The 22,515-nt window shown below is 39.5% G+C and overlaps 1 protein-coding gene across 1 annotated transcript in view; it reads left to right on the forward strand.

Moving 5' to 3' along the window:
• The window catches only part of CDON (cell adhesion associated, oncogene regulated), a 128,742-nt gene that overhangs the window by 45,284 nt on the left and 60,943 nt on the right, over window positions 1-22,515 (forward strand). Inside the window, exons 2-8 of the mRNA XM_003417420.4 lie at window positions 2,765-2,899; window positions 4,897-5,169; window positions 6,557-6,703; window positions 7,965-8,108; window positions 8,770-9,057; window positions 10,367-10,636; window positions 17,710-18,063. Of these exons, the coding sequence (XP_003417468.1) occupies window positions 2,824-2,899; window positions 4,897-5,169; window positions 6,557-6,703; window positions 7,965-8,108; window positions 8,770-9,057; window positions 10,367-10,636; window positions 17,710-18,063 (1,552 nt within the window). The 5' untranslated portion in view covers window positions 2,765-2,823. The remainder of the gene's footprint in view (window positions 1-2,764; window positions 2,900-4,896; window positions 5,170-6,556; window positions 6,704-7,964; window positions 8,109-8,769; window positions 9,058-10,366; window positions 10,637-17,709; window positions 18,064-22,515) is intronic.

Raw genomic sequence — 22,515 nt, forward strand, 5'->3', positions numbered from 1 at the left:
ATCAACTGAGAGCGTGTTAAGAGCAAGTTAATAGATGGAATTAATAAAGGAAATTCCTATAAGGTGACATTGAGGTAGCAGTAATAAGCTGTGAGAATTTAAAAGACAGCTCTAAAGTAACTTAGTAGATCATGTGCTAGGGTTAAAGTTGACTCCGAATATTTGTTTTACTGCCTTTTAATAAATAAATAGTTGAGGAAAGACTTGGCAGAAGGAAGAAACAATCCTGCTTGTTCTCACCCTCCGTCAAGTGTCTCCTGTTAACAAGCTATTGGAGCGTTTGCTTTGCTTGACTGCTTACCAGCCCTGAGGCACTTCTTACCTTTGAACTGAGTGAGGCTTCAAATAAACCAAAAAAGTTCTCACACAGCCGGCCCCCTCCCCCAATTGAGTGGTATCAAAATCCCCTCTCCCACTTTTGAAAAGAGTTCAGCAAGATAAAATTTAAAAGGCAGTCCAGGACCTGATAGTCTGTGACCTGTCCAGATAAACTTGAGTTTGCAACTCTTAGCTTTTGGAGTACCTGGCGTAGAGAAGATGAACGAACCCTGGGAGGTCCTATTTGACTTAATAAAAGCCTTAAGATACTTTGCTTTGTATTACTAGCGCATTTTATCAGGGGTTAGATTTAACTTTTCTTTGGGATACGGGATGTGCGCATAAAAATCAGATTTCTAAAGTGCCATGAATATAATTCTGGCATTACACTTTGATGTGTTCTGTGGTTACAGATTCTCTGTGACCAAGCAGGAATGTGGGGAGAACTTGCAGACACAGTAACCACTCTTGGATCCCTAGCCTAGCACGGTGCCTGGCATATAGTACTATAATTTTGTAGATTCTTTTATCCTACATACAAATGAAGAAACTTAAAAAAGTAGCTAAAATATGCTGAATTCAGATGAGGTGGCAGTTTTCAAATACTATTCCTTAAGGTACCTCAGTGAATTGTATTAAATTAAGGTAGCGCCTACCTTGTGCTAGGCATTAGGAGTCTAGGTAGCGCAAGCGGTTTACAATCAGCTGCTAACCTAAAAGTTGGCTGTTCGAACCCACACAGCAATTCTGTGGAAGAAAACCCTGGCAAACTGCCTCCGTAAAGGTTGTTGTTAGGTGCCGTCACGTCGGTTACGACTCATAGCGACCCTGTGTACAATAGAACAAAACATTGTCTGGTCCTGCGCCATCCTCACAGTCGTTGCTATGTTGCACATCCAGACTTACCTTGGCTAAAACACAACTGTTGATATGATTTCTGCTAGGCATTAGGAGCCATCTCAATCCATCTCCCCTCCCTCGATCCATCTCCCCTCCCTTGTCTTCTTCATTTCAGTACATAGAGCTCTTATTCATTCTGTTGGACTAAAACCCGAGAGTTATCCTTGACATGCCTCTTCATCTCACACTCCATATCCAAGCCATCAGCAAGCCCTGTTGGCTCTACCTTCAGGATATCCCGAATCCAAACACGTCCCTCCACCTCCACAGTTACCTGCCTGATCTAACCCACCACATCATCATCTCTGTCCCGAGTGGTGGCGGTACCTCCTAAACGCTCTCCCTGCTTCCACTCCAGCCCCACTGCAGTCTATTTTTCATCAGCCAGTGATCTTCTTAACACATGAATGAAACGACATCACTCCCCTTCTCTAACTCTTCTAAGGACCTGCCATTGGATTTAGAATAAATTGCAGAATCTTTTGCATTGCCTTCAAAACTGGGTGTGATTGGGCCCAGCTTCCTTCTCTTACTTCACCCCATAGTGCTCTTTTCCTGGCTCCTCTCACCCTCACCGCAGTGGTCTTGCTGTTCTGCAAACATGCCAAGCTCTAGTATTCTAACAGACCCTGAACTCCGTGTTCTTTCTATATGGATCCATCTTCCATGAGCCTGAGCCCACCTTCTGAGAGGGGAAACCAATAGTACCTACCTCAGAAGGTTGTTGTGAAGATTAAATTAGTATATTAAAAGCACTTAAATGGTGTCTGGCACAGAGTAAGTACTATATCCCATACCCACTGCTGTCAAGTTGGGTACGACTCGTAGTGACCCTATAGGACAGAGTAGAACTGCCCTGTAGGATTTCCAAGGAACAGTGGGTAGATTTGAACTGCCAGCCTTTTGGTTAGCAGCCTGACACTTACTACCGCACCGCCAGGGCCCCAAGTACTATATAGTGTTAGCTATTGTTTTGTTATTGTTACTCTTTTGGGGAACAGAGGAGGTATGCATTTTGGTTGGATGAGTTTTAGATGTTTGTGAGATGTACTGTATAAGTGCACTATGGGCTATTGAGTATAGTTGTTGGAGTGACCAGTGTGGTAAGGGGCATCCTGGTGCCTTGGAAGAGCAAAACTCTCTCTGTAATTAAAGAGTCTAGAGATTCTTCCGCAAATTCACTGTCTTGTGTTTGACATATCTGACTGCCTGGGTGGTGAAAACAGTTAACGCGCTCAGGGGCTAACTAAAAGGTTGGCGGTTCGAGCCCATGAGAGGAGCCTCAGAATCTACTTGTGATCTGCTTCTGAAAAATCAGCCGTTGAAAACCCTGTGGAGCACAGTTCTACTCTGTGGGGGTCACCGTGATTCACCGTGAGTTGGAGCTGTCTTGGAGGCAACTGTATTTTTTAATTTTTTATTTGCCGTCCTCTATACAAAGCTTTTCAAATAGATGGCAGCCATCATACTGACAACTCTGGCTCCTCAGAGAAAATAATTCAACTGTTTTTGTGTTTTAGATTTTCTTCTTTCTAATGTTTTTCAGTGACTGAGGCCTGGGTGTTGCTGTGGAAGTCTGTCCTGCTGCTTCTGTAAGCTGGCGCTATGCATCCAGACCCTGGGTCCTTACAGACACTGCTGTGGAGCACTCTTATGATTCTGGGCTCTTCCGTAAGTGCAGGTGAGTGTGTAAGCATCCTGTAAAAGACAGACTTTGACTTCAGTACTTTGTTAATAAAATGGTTTCTGAAGACATTTCTAAGATTTCTTTGACCAGCTACATGATTTAAAAACTGGGCTGATGAAGCAACTTCAGGGCCTTCACTTAGGTCTCCTTGTGGTGCTTCTGGGCATCAGCAGGCCCTCTGATCATCGTCTTTGTAATTTATTCCTTTTGTTGCCTTAAAAATAAATATTTTCCAATCGTGCGTTTTTCAACAAGGGGACATGTTACAGATTTTAGCTAGGTGAAAATTCTGAATTTGGAAATTATAGCAGGAATAAAATGCTGACGGCATACCACCAGAGAGGAGTTTTAGAGTCAGGATAGCACTACTCAACTTGACGTGAGAGAATTGAGTTCAAATCCCAGGTCTGCACCTTTTCCCATGACCTCGTCTAAGTTATCTCCCTGTGGGTTATTGAAAAGCTTAAATGTATTTATTGTTAAATGTATATCTAAGCACTGAGCCTAAGAGCTAGCATACAGGCATTTAAAAAAAAATTTATATTTGTAGAAAGATGTGTATATAAGGTATATACAAATACAGTGGTGTTTATTCATTAAATAATATTTATTATCCATGTTAAAAATACCCATATAACCATATAAGATTTTTTAAGGGAAAAAATGATTTAGTGGTTTAAGTCCTGCTTTTGTTTTGCTAAACAACAACTTCAGATTCAGCCAAGGGGGGTACTTCCCTTAATCTTCATTTCTGATGCAATATCCTATAAAAGTAGATTCAACAATTTATTGATTTTTTTTCTCTTTTAAGTATTTTATTCTATCTGATTAACAATATTCCTGCCCCCCACCCCCTTTTTGGGAGGGAGGTCTGTTTTGGTATGTTACTACAAGAGTTCCCCCACCCCAAGTTCCTGGAGTGATAGACCTAACAAATAAAACTATTGAAAACACCAAATAAAACATTCAGATTGTTTATTACCTTTTTGTTGTTGTTAGGTGTCATTGAGTCAGTACGGACTCATAGCGACCTTATGTACAACAGAACAAAACAATCAATGCCCAGTCCTGTGCCATTCTTACAATGGTTGCTGTGTTTGAGGCCATTGCTGCAGCCACTGTGTCAATCCATCTCTCTCAGGGTTGTCCTCTTTTTTGCTCACTCTCTACTGTACCAACATGATGTCCTTCTCCAGGGACTAAAAAAAAACTAGTCCCTCCTAATAACATGTCCACAGTATGTGAGATGAAGTCTCGCCATCCTTGCTTCTAAGGAGCATTCTGGCTGTACTTCTTCCAACACAGATTGGTTCATTCTTCTGGCAGTCCATGGTATATTTGATATTCTTTGCCAACACCACAATTCAGAGACATCAGTTCTTTGGTCTTCCTTATTCAAGGGTGCAGCCCTGTCTAGGCTACCTTATGTAACCTTATATCCAAAAAAGGATAGACTTTGTATGTCAGCTGCAGCTTCCTGACTTTCTGTTTTCTTAAAAGCTGAACAATATTTTATATTAAAGAGAAGTAGTGAGGAGGTGCAGTAGCCTTTGTTTATAGAATAACTTGCTCTCAAAAGTCAAATCCTTTTGGTAATATAGGAGAGAATTTTTGTTTTTGAAAGTCTTCATTACCTTTTTCAGATTCTAAACTTCCATTTCCTACAAGTCACTGCTTAAAAATAACACTTTGCTATTCCGCATTAACAGAATTGATATTTTATCTGCTTTATATCATATGGATTCTTGTCAATTCTATGCTGATTGTTAAGTCCTAGGCTGATTTTTTTTGTCCTTCTAAAAGTGGGCTATAAAAATGTCGCTGGAACTTTTACAGGGGTTAAGAACCATGGTATATATAGAGAAAATAAAGAATTGTCTTTAGTTTGAGGTGAGATGTGTTTAACATACTCTCTCTCTTTCCTTTTTTTCCCTTTTCTCTCCCTCTTTCCCACCTCCCTCCCCCTTACATATGGGGAACCTTGCTTGTAGACTTGACACCTTCTTTTATTTCCGAACCACTCTCTGCTGTCCAGAAGCTCGGTGGACCCGTGGTACTGCATTGTTCTGCTAAACCCGTGACAGCTCAGATCTCATGGTTGCTTAATGGGAAAAGATTGGATAGAAACACGGACCAGATTAAGATGCGTCAGGGGACTTTGACTATTCCTTCTCTTAACCCTTCCCTTTCCGGTTCCTACCAATGCATTGCCAATAATAGCATCGGTGCCATTGTGAGTGGCCCTGCAGTGGTCTCCACCGCAGGTGAGTTTCATTTCATCCATGTTGTGTATGATGTTCCCTGAAATGTCCTTGTCAGTGCTTGCGTTTCTGAATAGTGAGAAGAGCATCGGCTTTGAAGTCAGACACACCTGAGTTCTCATCCCAGCCTTGACTCTTGCTGTGAGTGTAACTTGGGGAGGTCAACCTCTGCGAACCCGTTGTCTTCACATATAGCAAGGGTGTAGAAATGATTTTTTTTTTTTTTAAGTTACACAGTAAGGCAGTTTTCTAATATGAATTCTCAATAGTTTTTGTTTTTGAAGTTTTTAAAAGTCCCTAACTTTCTCGTTAAATTGTTGTTAAAATTATTGTCTAACACTCAGTTATTTCATGCAGTTCTTTATCTTCCTTTCACGTCTAATTGTTTTCTTTCCCTTGATTACTGAGTGATTTTCATTTAAGTAATTGGAACCAGGCTAAAGAAGCAGGAAAAAAAATAACTGACTGCGAGGAAAGGAATGTTGAGAATTGAACTTATGGAAAATCTGGAGTGAGTGGTTTTCTGAGTAAGCTTGAGCCATCTGCCTTTCAAAGGATGATGGCTTCCAGTAGTGGAAAACTTCTTTGTAAGGGCACCCCTATTTACAGAACAAGTCTGGATTCCCCAGGAGCCGTGAGTTTGTCATAACTGAGAAGAGTAAATGTTTTTGCAGAGCTGTGACCCATGGACAGCTCCAAGACACACACTGGAGGGCTGGATTCCTCGTGGCAGCTGCTGAATGCTCTTTGCTTTGGAGATGATAAAGGGCCCTTCCACGCTTCCTCCATCTGTAGTAAACTTAAGCTGAGAGGAACCGAGACCCAGAGTTAACATACTCAGATAATTCAAACGATATTACTGCTGTGTTTTTTCATGTCCTGAGTTAATATGACAACGTGAGTAGCTACAAACAGAATAACAGTGCATAGGAAGAGTGAGTTTTGGTGAGGGGGAGAATTGAAAAGGATTTATCTTGACAGAATGTGAGTAATTATGTTTATAGTTCTTGATGGTTCTGTATAAAGATGGTTCTTTATATATATAAACGCATACACATATAGTGTATATATATACACACACATATACATGTATGTATATATATGTGTATATATATATGTGATGTTTTAAGAACAATTTGATTTTCCTATAGTCCCCCGGAAGCAATGACTTCTGAAAAAGAGTGCCATGACTTTTTTTCTCAGTCCTCAGCCATGCATGCCTGACCCAGCTGCTTTGTGAGAAGAAAAGATCGCACTGCTCCCTGGGTTGGGGTTAGCTGCTGCATGAGGCCATGTTGTAGATGTCGTTTCTAATTTTTTAGTTTTCTTTAGGAAAGAGAATCCAATGGGCATTTTAAAAATTTGTTTACTTATTTAATTTTTGTTTTAGTTCTTGGTGATTTTGGTTCACCAACAAAGAATGTTATTACGGCCGAAGAAAAAAGTACTGCTTTCATTGGCTGCAAGGTACCAGACAGTAACCCCAAAGCTGAGGTGCGCTATAAAATACGGGGAAAATGGCTGAAACATTCCACAGGTGAGACCTTTTATAAAAAGCCAGCGGACACATGCAGAACAAACAGCCTACTGTTCAGCTGTGTGTGGTAGGCACTGTGGATACAGACATAGACAAGAAATATTGTCTCTGCTCTCAGGACGCCAAGTGGAAGAGCTAAGACAAAGGGTCACAGTATACAAATGATTCTAACTCAGTACCCACAGGGCTCGGTCCTGGAGCCGTTCAGGTCTCTACTCAGGCAACAGATAGTCCTCAGATAATATGCCCTGCCACTCTCTGTTGCCTTGATTCAGCTTTACTTGTCTTCAGAGAATTCATCACACCTGACATGGTTTATTGCGTATCTGCCACTCCTTTCCCCCGCACTGGGACATAACCTGCACCGGTGCTGTGTCCATTGCTTTGTCACTTGTGCCTTTTCCATCGTCTGGCAGAAAGTAGGCACTCAGCACATGTCTGATGAAAAAAAAGGAGTGACTAAACAATGAATAAATACCATGTGATCAGCATTATAGGGGCAGGTTTACCCAAAGGGGTAGGGTAGTCCCTGGGTGGCCCAAACAGGTTGTGCTGGACTGCTAACCTAAAAGTTGGTGGTTCAGATATACTCAACAGTACCATGGAAGAAAGGCCTGGCAATCTGGTTCCATTAAGATGGCTGCAATTTGCCATCAAGTCTGTTCTGACTCATGGCAACCCCATGTGTTGCTGAGCAGAACTGTGCTCCATAGCGTTTTTGTGGCCGTGACTTTTTGGAAGCGGATTGGCAGGCCTTTGGTCCAAGGCACCTCTGAATGGATCTGACCATCAACTGTTTGGTTAGTAGCTGAGAGCTTAACAATTCATGTCACCCAAGGACTCAATTCCATTAAGATTACAGCCAAGAAAACCCTATGGAGCAGTTCTCTGTAACACACAGGCTTGCCGTGATTTAGAATCTATTCAATGGCAAAGGGGGGGGGGAGTTTTCTGGGGTTTTTTTTTTTTGGTATGGTGGACATTGTATCTTTGTCTAAACATGTTTCTTCTGTTTTCAGTATTCTCAGTGAGTGGTCTATCATTAAAACGTTTGTGATGGATTTGATTTTGTTTCTTTAGTGCTTTTGGCTCTTTTTCTTTTCTGCTTTTCCTTCATTTCATGAATTTTCCTTGAGTGCATATGCTAGTCTTATGTCTAAATTTAAAACCTAGCTCTCCACCATCGGTAGTTTATAATTGTGTTGTGTGGCCTTCATTAGAGGGGAGGAGCCTAACTGTACTCCCCTTCTTCTTCTTCCAGATAATTACTTGATCCTTCCATCAGGAAATCTTCAGATTTTAAATGTATCATCAGAGGACAGGGGATCTTATAAGTGTGCAGTCTATAATCCTGTGACACAGGAATTGAAAGTTGAACCCATTGGCCGAAAGCTCCTTGTGAGTCGTAAGTATTGGGGAGAATAATGATAACTAGAAAAGCAAAAGTCTTCAAAAAAGTATTCCTTATAAAAAACTTGAGAAATGAGAGTTCATTTTTTCTTTTGAATTCTATTTGTTTATCATAGGAAAGTCTTCTTTAAAAAGAAAACACTAATGCATTTTAGAATAAATAGTACTGTATATGTTTTGAAAATATAACAACTTTATAGAGGGGAATTTTGGTCAAGATGACAGAGTGAATATATGTGGAAAACTTTTCCCTATGCTCAGACAAAAAGAAAATTATGGTGAAAATATAACTTTATAGCAACGGTAAGCATATTGATGGCTCACTATGAATTATTTTAAAAAATGTATGTTTTCTTTGAACTCAGGTTTGTAGATTCTCATAGTTGAGTTGAGGTAACCAGTGCTGAAAGCGTGATAAGGTAGTGGTTTCTGAACTTCTCGAGAGCTCTACAGTTCCAAACTGCCGATTCAGAAATATCCTTAAAGGACCACAAAATGTTTTAATTTTGGTTCTCAACTATAAATGATTTCACTACTACATAGGGCCTTGTGGTGTAAAGAAGAATAAATGGTGCAGTGGGGATGCTCACAGCTTTGCTAGAGAAGAGATTGAAAGTGAATTCTTAATAAATTTTGATTTTCTTTTCTTTTTCCAGGTCCTTCTTCAGATGATTTTCACATTCTCCACCCCACCCTTTCACAGGCACTAGCTGTTCTTTCGTATAGCCCTGTAACCCTGGAGTGTGTAGTGAGGGGGGTTCCAGCTTCTCAAGTGTACTGGTTGAAGGATGGCCAGGATGTTGTGCTGGGAAGCAACTGGAGAAGGTTGTATTCTCACCTTGCCACAGACAGCATTGACCCAGGGGACGCTGGAAACTATTCCTGTGTGGTGGGAAACAGATCTGGAGACCTAAAGCATGTGACGTACATGGTGAATGTGCTGGGTAGGGTGTTACTTACTACATTTTTTTTTTTTCCAGTCAGGCTGTTTGGCTGATCTAGTGGGTGTTTGATTGGAAGATCTATTTGTAAACTAAAAATGAAATAGAGCCTATCTAGAAATAAGTATACCAGTATCAGAATAAGCTTTTATTTTTCTTAAGGACTGCTAAATTAGTCAGTATTTCTAGGTGGCACAGAACATCATTTCACAAGAGATATTCTTGGGAACTTCACCCCCAACTGCTCACGTAATGCAGAGCTTGTTTTCTCTTCAGGGCATGGAGGAAGTAAGTGGAATAACTAGGAAAGACTCCGGGCTATATTAGTGTGTAGTAACCAGCAAGCTTAAGAAAGACACGGTGCTGACTTAGAAAATGCTATCTCAAAAAGAAATCTCTTTCATCTAATTTTCCGTTTTGATAGACTGTCACCTGTATCTGGCTCACTCTGAGGCTCATAAAACTTGCTTTATTTCCACCCACATCTCTATGCATACTCTCTCTCTCTCAGTTAGTCCTTTCTTTTCCTTCCACGTATCTGTGTCACTCTCATGTGTGGCAGCAGTGAATGTTTTCCTCTGTCAAAACATATGAAAACCAGAAAAAAAAAATGGAGAGGAAGTAGATTCATAGTAAATATGATTTTTGTGGCCCCTCTGCATGTGCCTAGTTCCAACATTGGCCTGACGTCGGCCAGCAGCACTAAAATTAGCCTGCGTGTATGGCAAGTAGACTTTCAGATTAGGTGATAGTCAGGCTTGGGCTAATACACATAATGATTTGATTTGGGCGTGTGCTACAAATTGTTGATGATTGATGAGCTTCTGGGTAGCAAGTGACTTTAAAGGACTTAAAGGAAGTTTTCTGCACAGTATGCACCAAACCTCAAAGTAGAATTGGCCTTTGAATAAACATTGTTCTGTTTTTGCTCTTGTTTAGTATACAGTCCAGGGAAACTTTTACTTTATTTCAAACCAATTGCATGAAACAAATGCTGAGAGAAGGTCAGGATTTGAAACTGTGTGTGTGTGTGTGTGAATATTTGTGTGTGTTGGGGGGTGGTGAGTGAGTGGGTGGAGAGAGCTATAGAAAAGACACCGTAACTTATTAGTAAATAGGGTTTATCCTATTAGAGGAAAGTGAAAGCTCATTCCTGGTTTTTTCTTGATGACCACAGCATGTGGGAGAATGTGAATAAATGCAGCTTGGCTTCAATGCGTTATTGGTAGAGAGAAGATTTTATATGATGCATATAATAATTTAAAAAGTACATCTTGAGGACTAGAGTTTAATTTGCGTGTTTTATTTTCAGAACGTGCTTCAATTTCTGAAGGACTGCAGGATCAGATGGTGTCTCTGGGTGCCACAGTACATTTTACCTGTGATGTTCATGGAAACCCAGTCCCCAATCGTACCTGGTTTCACAATGCCCGGCCCATTCATCCTTCCCCACGACATCTAACCACAGGCAATGGACTGGAAATCAGTGGTGTTACCATGGAAGATTCTGGGCTGTATCAGTGTATAGCAGATAATGGGATTGGATTCGTGCAGTCTACGGGGAGACTTGACATTGAAAAAGGTAGGCTTTTAGGTCATGTGACAGAGGAGATTTTACTTTATCACTAGAATTTTGTTGTGGTTAAGAATTAAATCATTTTTATTAAAAGAAAATAATCCTGTCACCGTAGTAGAACTGTGTTCATTTTCCTTTTTTTTTTTTTTCTAGTTTCATATAGACATTTCTCTGGCAAGCTCATTTAAAAAAAAATTTTTTTTTCAACAGATGCTACCTAGTTTAAAAGGGTTTATGGTAAAAGGTCTCCCTTCACTCTATTCCTCAGTGAACTGGCTCCCCTCTTCAGAATTAACTAGTTTGATCAGTTTCTTGAATATCATTGTTATGTTGTATGTGCATGTACAAGCAGTTACACACATGGATGTGTAAGTGTAGGCATTTTATAAAAATATCTTTTGTTTACATAAATGGTGGTAGCATGCAAAAAATTGAGGATACCTTAAATTTTTCACTAAATGTATATCTCAAATGTCTTTCCATATGGTCTGTAAAAGGTTATTTTCATGCCTGTTTTAAATAAACCCATTGCTGTCGAGTCCATTCCAATAAACTAAAAAATGAACTAGATAAATGGAACCTCCTAAAAATTAAACACTTATGCTCATTGAAAGACTTCCCCAAGAGTAAAAAGAGAACCTACATACTGTAAAAAAAATTTTGGCTATGACTTGTCTGACAAGGGGTTAATCTCTATTTATAGAAGACTTCAACACCCCAACAATAAAAAGACAATCTAATTAAAAAATGGGCAAAAGATATGAATAGGTACTTCACCAAAGAAGACATTCATGTGGCAAACAAACACATGAAGAAATGCTTGTGATCACTAGCCATCAGAGAGATGCAAATCAAAATTAAAACAAGATACCATCTCACCCCAACAATAATGGCACTAATCAAAACAAAACGAGAAGACAACAAATGCTGGTGAGGTGGGGAGATTGGAATTCTTACACACTGCTGGTGGGAATGTAAAATGGTACAACCACTATGGAAAACGGTATGGTGCTTCCTTAAAAAGCTAGAAATAGAAGTACCATATGATCCAGCAATCCCACTCCTAGGTATATACCCCAGGGAAATAAGAGTAGCGACAGGAATAGACATATGTACACCCATGTTCACTGCAGCATTGTTCACAAAAGAGAAAATATGAACACAACCTAAGTGCCCATCAACAGATGATGGATAAACAAATTATGGTAGATACATACAATGGAATACTACATAACGATAACAATGATGAATACGCGAAACATCTCACAACATGGAGGAGCTTGAAGGACATTAAAAACCAAAAAAACTAAACCAGTTGCCATCAATTTGATTCCTACTCAGAGTGACCCTATAGGACAGAGTAGAACTGCTGCATAGAGTTTCCACAGAGTGCCGGTGGATTCGAACTGCTGACCCTTATGGTTAGCAGCCATAGTACTTAACCACTAGGCCACCAGGGTTTCCCCTCACCATGCTGAGAGAAATAAGTCAATCACAAAAAAGTAAATATTGTATAAGACTACTACTATAAAAAAATCAAGGAAAGGGTTACACACACGCACACAAATTCTTTGATGGCTACCAGGAATGAAAAGGGGCGGGAGGGAATATCATCAACTAGAAAAAAAACACGTTAATACTGGTGAAGGGAAAGATTGCACAACAGGCGGGAGTCAGCATAACAGATCCAAGCAAAGGAAGGCACTGAGAGGAACACAAAAATAAAGGGCAATCACAGTAATTACTATAACATAGACAACCCTACAACAATAATATTAACAAATAATAATCTAAGAATGGATATATAGGCGGAGAGGTGTGCTAAAGAGGAGTGGGAGGGAGCGTACCCGCCTGCAGATACAGGTTGGGTTGCAAATATTTCTACCTACATGTTTGTAGGTGGTGCATGTATAGAAATAGAACACACAAGGTCACAGTCAAGGAAACTTCCTAGACATAAGCAAACACTTCACAGTGTGAAGTTACTAGGCTGGAAGGCTGAGGGCCAGAGACTCTGGGAATATCTATGTCAGTTGGCATAACATAGTTCATAAAGATAATGTTCTACATCCTACTTTAATGAATAGCCTCTAGGGTCTTAAAAGCTTGCCAGTGACCATCTAAAATACAACTATTGGTCTCATCTTGGCTGGAACAAAGAAGAGTGGAGAAAACCAAAGACTTGAGGGAGCAGTTAGTTTGAAGGACTAACAGACCACATGAACCACAGCCTGCAGTACCCTGAGATCAGAAGTAGTGGTGCCTGGCTACCACCACCAACCAGTCTGACCAGGATCACAATAGAGGATCCCAGGCAGAAAAGGAGAAAAATACAGAAAAAAAATTAGATCCATAAAAAAGACCAGACGTACTTGTCTGATAGAGACTGGAGGGACCCCCAAGACTATGGCCCTTAGATCCTAAGACACCCTTCTAACATGGAACTGAAGCCATTCCGAGAGACAGGCCTTACAAAAGAAACAATAACACCCGGGAGGAACGAGCTCCTTAGAACATTTAATTATATGAGACCAAAAGGGTAAAATGGGGAACCCAGGGTGGAAATGGGGAGAGGCCTGACACATTGAGGGGACTGCAAGCAATGTCTTGGAACATTCTGTGTACAAGCTGTTGAATGGGAAAATATTTTGCTTTGTAAACCTTCGCCTAAAGCACAATAAAATATTAAAAAAAAAAAAAAAAGATCTACAGTAAATATCCTTTTGCATAGATTATTTTGCACATGTTCAAGTATCTGTAAAATAAATTTTGAGAAATGAACTTGCTAAATAAAAGCATATATGGATAGGCAGTTTTGAAAGATAATATCAAACTGTTCTCCATAATTTTTTACATTTACACTCTCACCAGCAATGTATAACGATGTTTATTTCCCCATACCATCTCCGATGCAAGGCATTGTTGATTTTTAAAAAAATCTTTGCCAATCCTGTAGGTTTCAAAAGCATCTTTTAACCTGTATTTCTTTTATTAGGAGTGAAGTTGGCATCTTTTCATATGTTCAGGAGCCATTTGAATTTGCTTTTCTGTATATTGACTTGTGACTGATTGTCTTTTGTCCATTTTAAAAATTAGATTCTTGATCTTTTTTCTTGATTCATAGGCAATCTTTATATGTTAGGGACATTAGTATTTTACCTGTGGTATTTTTTTTGTGGGTTATGGAGGAGTCCCTGGGTGCTGCATGTGGTGAAGCGCAGCTACTAAGGTTTCTTGTAACCTAACCTCAGAAGCCCTGCTGTAGCACTTCCACAGATTCCCAGAGGCAGCCCAGATTCGAGGGAAGGGGGACTACACCAGAGCATGAGTACTAGGAGGTGTGGTTCACTGGGGACCGTCTTTGGAGACTGACTACCAAATACCCCTCTCAATTATTCATGGGTTAAAAAAAATGCCACTCCCTCCCCCCCACCCCCCCAAAAAATTCTGTACAGGTGCCATTCCAGAACCCACTGCCGTCGAATCAATTTCAACTCATGGTAGAATTACCGCATAGGGTTTCCAAGGAGCTGCTGGTGAATTCGAACTGCAGACCTTTTGGTTAGCAGCCTGAGCTCTTAACCACTGAGCCACCAGGGCTCTGCCCTGGACTGTCAGAATTGAACTATATGCAGTTTACAGTATTGATTTATTCAACATCTGTAGAACCCTGCATCGAACAATTAGAGACTACATATTTTTTTCCCAAGCATGCATGGAATATTTTAACAATAGACCATCCAGTCCACTAGGCCCTAAAACAAGTCTTGTATTTCAACATATCAGTATTGTCTTTAGTGCAATTGATTGGTAAGTTAATAATACAGAGATGTTTTTTAAAAAATCACCATGCACTTGGAAATTTAGATCGTAATGAAAATTTAAAATACTTTGAACTGAATGATAATGAAAATGCCACAGATTAAGTTGTGTTGGATACGGTAAAAATGGACCTTAGAATGAAATTTATAGCCTTAAATGTCTATAAAAGAAAATTAGTAAGAACAGCAGAATAAATTCAAATACAATAGAAGAAAGGAGATAATAGAGATAAGAGCAGAAAGCAACTAAATAGAAAATGAAAATAAAATAGTGAGGCTTAGTAAAGATAAAAGTTGTTTTTTTGTAAAATCTAATAAAATAGAAATCTTCGGCAAAATTAACCGAGAGAAAAGAAAGCATGTGTAAATAAACAACATTAGGAATAAAAAGGACCTCTAAAGCACGAGTCTTATAGAGATTAAAAATAATCAGCTAGGACTGTGATAAACTTTATGCCAATAATTTACAAATATAGGCAAAAATGGACAAATTTTTAGGTAAATATTACTTGGCAAAGCTGACTTAAATAAGTAAAAATTTCTGGTAGTCCTACAACTATGAAAGAAACAGAGTTAGGCGTTAAAAAATCATTCCATTAAGAAGACACCAGTCCAGATGGTTTTATGAGGGCTCTGCTAAACTTTCCAGTAACAGATTATTTCAAATATTGTACAGACACTTCCAGAGAAAAGGAAAAGATAGTATACTCCCCAGGTAGTATATGTGTGTATAAAACATATATATGTACATACATACATATATAAAAAAATATCATATATAGCCGTACATATTTTTTGGTTGTTTTTGCTGTTGTTCAGGCAGTATAGTCTTGATTCTACAATTACAAAAGGATGAGACAAGAAAGGAAAATTAAAGGCTGGTCTCAGTTATGAACACAGGTGCAAAAATCCTGAAAAGATTTAGCAAGCCAGCAATGTATGAAAAACAAAATAGAGCCACCTCCAGAATCCATTAGAAAATTTAAAATGTTGGTCATCCTTCTTATTGAATAAAGGAGAAAAACAATATGATCGTCTCACTAGAGGCAGAAAAACAGTTGATGTAATTCGATACCTATTCATGTTAGATACTCAGAAAAATAGAAATAGAAGATAACTTTCTGAACTTGATGGAGAATAACAAACTTACAAGAAACATCATTTTTAATGGTGAAATGCTGGAAGCTTTCCCTTGAAAATCTCTTCTATACATGATTGCACTGGAGGCCCTAAATAGCATAAAAAACAAAAAACAAATAAAAGATCTATGAATAAGAAACTACATTTTTCTTAATTTACAGATGGTACGATTGTCAACATAGAAAATTCCAAATAGTTTGTTGGCAAATTACTAGAAATGATAAGCGTGTTTAGCAAGGTGCTAGATGAAGACCAATTAACAAGAATTAGTTGACTTTTTATATACCGGCAACAAAAGGAAAATATAATTAAAAAATTATCTTTTTATTTAAGAAGACGTGGAAAGGTCCGCTAGTTCATGGATACCCAAATTCAGTATCATACAGTTGTCAGGCCTTTCTAAAGTTGTTCTGTAGATTCATGTATTTACAATTCATCCATTTACAATCCCATTAGAATATTTTGAGGACCTGGACAAATTGAGTCTAAAATTTATGTGGATGATCAAGGCCCAAGAATGGCTAACACGCCTAAAAGAAAAAGAAAAAGAACATGGAGGACTTGCTTTACCAGATATTAAGGCTTATAAAAAGTCTATAGTAAATGCAAGTATTGGTGCAAAAACACATTTCAAAATAGAAACTGCCCAAAAGACATTTGCACATAATGACTTGACTGAGGTGATATTGCAGGATCATAAGAGGAGATCAATTTCAAGTAACGATGTGGGCTAATTAGTTATCGCAATGGAGAAAAAAGTGGAATTAAATCTCTTAACTCACATCATATACGAAGGTGAATTGCCAGTGGATTCAATACCTAAATATGAAAGCACAATGTAAAAACTTCTGAGGAAAACACAAGGAAATATATACATGATCTGTGGGTAGAAATTTTTTAACAAAACATTTTAAAATGCTAATTTGTTAAAAGATTGATAAATTTGATTACATTAAAACATTCTCATTATTAAAAGATACCATTAAAAGATGAAAAGAAAAGCAATAAACTGGGAGAAGATACTATTAACATATACAGCTAACAAAAGAATAAAACCCATTGCCATCAAGTTGATTCTGACTCATACTGACCCTATAGGACAGAGTAGAACTGCCCCATAGAGTTTCCAGGGAGCGCCTCTTGGATTCAAATTGCCGGCATTTTAGTTAGCAGCCGTAGCTCCTACCCACTATGTCACCAGGGTTTCCAACAAAGGAATAGTATCCAGTATATATAAAGAACTTCTCTGAACCATTAAGAAAAAGATAAATGACCCAATAGAAAAATTGACAAATGTTATTTCACAGAGGAGGAAAAATATGAATGGAACATAAACACATGAAACAATGTTCAGCCTCTTAAGTACTCAGGGAAATGCAGGTTATGATCAGTGAGATACCATTTGACTTTGACTGGATTGACAAAATTTCAGAAGATGTGTGATACCAAGTGTTGGTTGGCTTTGTTAAACGTAGGAATTCAACTTCAGTAGGAGTGGGAAAAGAGAAGTACTGGAGGAAACGTCATTTGTGTTGAGTATTCCATTTTCAGGTCACCTGAAAATATTCCCAGAGAGGACCTGGGACCCAAAGGAAAAAGTTGGTGTCACTTTAGTTTTGAAACAAAAAATATTGTTTATGTGTGTGGTAAGAAATATGCTTATCACCTTATACTTAGATCCACCCTCCCCATCCAGGCTTTTTTGAAATCAGATTTTTTTTTCCCCCTGGAGTTGACTGTTTTCTTGAAGGAATGCTATTTAGCTTTAGGCTTCTTTATACCTTTTTCACATTTAAAGCCCAAGGTTTTGGCTTCACGTGTTCTATATTTACAGCAGTCAAATATGTATAGTATACCTTTTGGAAAGTTCTCAGTGTATTTCGTTATGTACATTTCCTTCTTTCTGAAGGACAATACACCTACATAGGAAATGTCTTGTGTCCCCAAATTAAGAAAAAATCTACCTTATATTGACATCTTTAGTTGGTGAAAGTTGGAAAGGGGGAATATCTTTGTTCTAATCATTACTATGACGTTTATACAATAGTATGAAATTATTTTGCATTGTATATACTATAATGTTCTTAATGTTTTGTATGTGAATTACTTTTTTAATAGACAGTGGATTCAAGCCAGTTATAATTACAGCGCCAGCAAGTGCAAAGGTGGTAGATGGAGACATTGTTACTTTGTCCTGCAATGCCACTGGACTGCCAGTTCCAGTCATTCGTTGGTATGACAGCCATGGGTTGATAACCAGCCATCCGTCTCAAATCCTTAGATCTAAATCCCGAAAATCACACTTAGTGAGACCCGAGGCCGTTAACCTGGAGCCTGTCTACTTCATCATGTCCCGAGCTGGCTCAAGCTCTCTCTATATTCAGGCTGTTACTCAGGAACATGCTGGGAAATACATCTGTGAAGCTACAAATGACCATGGCACCGTGTATTCAGAAGCATTCATCACAGTTGGTGAGTTGCCATTAGTGTTTCTTCTCAGTTGAGTGGTGTTCCTTTATCATAGCGGAGAAAGGATTTTGAAATATATTTTAATGAATCCAGCAATCTCTAAATGATTTATATTTTTTTCAGACAGCAGTGAAATGAAGAGCTGTACTTTGTTACTTGGCCTTAGGTGAATCAGATGAATCTTGGTCATCGGTTTTGATGTGTTTGTGAAGCTTCTTGTTGTCATTTAGAAAGCTCTTATTTGGGAGCAAGTTCAAGATATGACCTCCTTTTGTGACTACTGCTTTTAGTTTTCTAAGCTACTGAAAATGTCCTTGCAGACATTTTTAGGTAAACCATTGATAAGTACAGTATTCGAAGTCTAAAGGGTTTGCTTTCATTGAGAATGTAGAGCCATGGTACTATCAAACAATACTATATGTATATTTCCCCCATCTTATTTTTCTAATGGGCTGCATATTAATTCTTTATATTTTACTGCCTTTTGTTGATAATGACTTAAAAACTTTATGTAATTTTTGAAGTGGTGGTATATAGAATATCAAAATCAGTTCAAATTTGACCTAATTCAAATTTAGACCTAACATTACTGGGCATTTGGAAACCCTGATGGTGTAGTGGTTAAGTGCTCTGGCTGTTAACCAAAGGGTTGGCAGTTTGAATCCGCCAGGTGCTCCTTGGAAACTCTATGGGGCAATTCTGCTCTGTCCTGTAGGGTCGCTGTGAGTTGGAACCGACTCAACAACACTGGGTTCGGTTTTGGTTTTATCACTGGGCGTTTAGAGCAATATTTCTCAGTAACCAGTCAGTTGGATGGAGACTCTCACCATATTTGTCTTGTGAGAGGCAGGCTGTTGTGGAGCAGTACTGCCCTTAGTCCTGGGCCTCTGCTTTAGAGGATTTTGTGCAGCCCTCTTCTACCTGGGTCCTCAAGTTCCCACAGGTCAAAGAATCTATGAGATTTAAGAGACTATGCTTACTGGGAGCCTGAGCCCCATGCTCCTCTTTCTAGACAACAGGTCTGGGGCCCCAGAGTACCCTGCTTTAATTAGTTCGGCCTGGTTCCATACAGGTCTTTTTTCTTGGTCCATCTTCCAGAGGGAGTGGACCACACCACTAGTGTGTGGACACCATAAACCAAAGGAATGGCCAGGGGGTGGTCTTTTTGCAGGGGAGTGGTAGTGGAGTAGACAGAGCTTAGATGTGTGCGTGGTCTTCCTGTTCTCATGCACACAAGGGCCCTCTAGTTCTCGATGGAGCTGGAGGTAGACATGAAATGAGGAAAGCCAGGGACTTCCATTTATACTCTTGCACTGCTTCACAAATGTTAGAGGGGAGGATAATGGGGAGGGTTAGCATGGAGCCTGTGTTACAATCCTGGCTCTTTTGAGCTGTGTTATCCAGGGCAAGTTCCTGAACTTCTCTGTGCTTGTTTCCTCATCTGTGTAATAAACCACACCAAACCCAGTGCCGTTGAGTCGATTCCGACTCATAATGACCCTATAGGACAGAGTAGAACTGCCCCATAGAGTTTCCAAGGAGCACCTGGTGGATTCGAACTGCCGACCCTTATGGTTAGCAGCTGTAGCACTTAACTACTACGCCACCAGGGTTTCCATCTAGTCATTGGTCTGATACAAGAATTCAAGGAGTTAATACATGTAAAGTCCTTCAAATAGTAGCTGACAACAGAAAGTTTTCAGTAAACACTAAGGACTAAATTGTAATTTTTACTGTGTATTATTAGATTATAGTTACCCCTGTGGTGGTGTTTAGGGAAGGAAGAAATAGTACTGATTTTAGTAAGCTTAAGAATCTTCACCCCCACGTGTCTGTCAGTTTGTCGTACTGTGTGTTGCTGTGATGCTGGAAGCTATGCCACCAGTATTCAGATAGCAGCAGGGTCACCCATGGAGGACAGGTTTCAACCGAGCTTTCAGACAAGACAGACTAGGAAGAAGGACCTGGAGTCTACTTCTGAAAAGCATTAGTCAGTGAAAACCTTATGAGTGGCAGCAGAACATTGTTGCCACCCAGGTTGGAAGGCACTCAAAAAATGACTAGGGAAGAGCTGCCTCCTCAAAGTAAAGTCGACCTTAATGATGTGGATGGAGTAAAGCTTTCAGGACCTTCATTTGCTGATGTGGCACGACTCAAAATGAGAAGAAACAGCTGCAAACATTCATTAATAATCAGAACCCAGAACGTACGAAGCATGAATCTAGGAAAACTGGAAATTGTAAAAAATGAAATGGAACGCATAAACATCAATATCCTAGGCATTAGTGAGCTGAAATGGACTGGTACTGGCCATTTTGAATCGGACAATCATATAGTCTACTATGCTGGGAATGACAACTGGAAGAGGAATGGTGTTGCATTCATTGTCAAAAAGATCTATCCTGAAGTACAACGCTGTCAGTGATAGGATAATATCCATACGCCTACAAGGAAGAGCAGTCAATACGACTGTTATTCAAATTTACGCACCAACCACTAGGGCCAAAGATGAAGAAATAGAAGATTTTTATCAGCTCCTGCAGTCTGAAATTGATCAAACATGCAATCAAGATGCATTGATAATTACTGGCAATTGGAATGCGAAAGCTGGAAACAAAGAAAAAGGATCAGTAGTTGGAAAATATGGCCTTGTTGATAGAAACAATGCCAGAGATCGAATAATAGAATTCTGCAAGACCAACGAGTTCTTCATTGTAAATACCTTCTTTCACCAACATAAACGGCAACTATACACATGGACCTCACCAGATGGAGCACACAGAAATCAAATTGACTACACCTGTGGAAAGAGACGATGGAAAAGCTCAATATCATCAGTCAGAACAAGGCCAGGGGCCGACTGTGGGACAGACCATCAATTGCTCATATGCAAGTTCAAGCTGAAACTGAAGACAATCAGAGCAAGCCCACCAAACCAAACCAAACCAAACCCAGTGCCGTCGAGTCAATTCCGACTCATAGCAAACCTATAGGACAGAGTAGAACTACCCCATAGAGTTTCCAAGGAGCGCCTGGCGGATTCGAACTGCCAACCCTTTGGTTAGCAGCCGTAGCACTTAACCAGTATGCCGCCAGGGTTTCCAGAGCAAGCGCACGAGAGCCAAAATATGACCTTGAGTATATCCTACCTGAATTTAGAGAACATCTGAAGAATAGATTTGATGTATTGAACACTAGTGACTGCAGACCAGATGCATTGTGGAATGACATCAAGGACATCATCCATGAAGAAAGCAAGAGGTCACTGAAAAGTCAGGAAAGTAAGAAAAGACCAAGATGGATGTCAGAGGAGACTCTCAAACTTGCTATTGAGCGTGGAGCAGCTAAACCAAAAGGAAGAATTGATGAAGTAAAAGAACTGAACAGATTTCAAAGGGCCTCTCGAGAAGACAGAGTATTATAATGACATGTGCAAAGTGCTGGAGATGGAAAACCAAAAGGGAAGAACATGCTTGGCATTTCTCAAGCTAAAAGAACTGAAGAAAAAATTGAAGCCTCAAGTTGCAATACTGAAGGATTTCATGGGGAAAATATTAAATGATGCAGGAAGCATCAAAAGAAGATGGAAGGAATACACAGAGTCATTATACCAAAAAGAATTAGTCGATATTCAACCATTTCAAGAGGTGGAATATGATCAGGAACCGATGGTACTGAAGGAGGAAGCCCAAGCTGCTCTGAAGGCATTGGCGAAAAACAAGGCTCCAGGAATTGATGGAATATCAATTGAGATGTTTCAACAAACAGATGCAGCGCTGGAGGTGCTCGCTCGTCTATGCCAAGAAATATGGAAGACAGCTTCTAGGCCAACTGACTGGAAGAGATCCATATTTATGCCTATTCCCAAGAAGGGTGATCCAACCGAATGTGGAAATTATAGAACAATATCATTAATATCACCCACAAGCAAAATTTTGCTGAAGATCATTCAAAAATGGCTGTAGCAGTATATCGACAGGGAACTGCCAGAAATTCAGGCCGGTTTCAGAAGAGGACGTGGAACCAGGGATATCATTGCTGATGTCAGATGGATCCTGGCTGAAAGCAGAGAATACCAGAAGGATTTTTACCTGTGTTTTATTGACTATGGAAAGGCATTTTGAGTGTGTGGATCATAATAAACTATGGATAACACTGCGAAGAATGGGAATTCCAGAACACTTAATTGTGCTCATGAGGAACCTTTACCTAGATCAAGAGGCAGTTGATCAGACAGAACAAGGGGATACGGATCGGTTTAGAGTCAGGAAAGGTGCGTGTCAGGGTTGTATTCTTTCACCATACCTATTTAGTCTGTACGCTGAACAAATAATCCGAGAAGCTGGACTATATGAAGAAGAATGGGGCATCAGGATTGGAGGAAGACTCATTAACAACCTGCGTTGTGCAGATGACACAACCTTGCTTGCTGAAAGTGAAGAGGACTTGAAGCAC

Source organism: Loxodonta africana, chromosome 15 (genome assembly GCF_030014295.1).
Source record: "Loxodonta africana isolate mLoxAfr1 chromosome 15, mLoxAfr1.hap2, whole genome shotgun sequence".
NCBI lineage: Eukaryota > Metazoa > Chordata > Mammalia > Proboscidea > Elephantidae > Loxodonta > Loxodonta africana.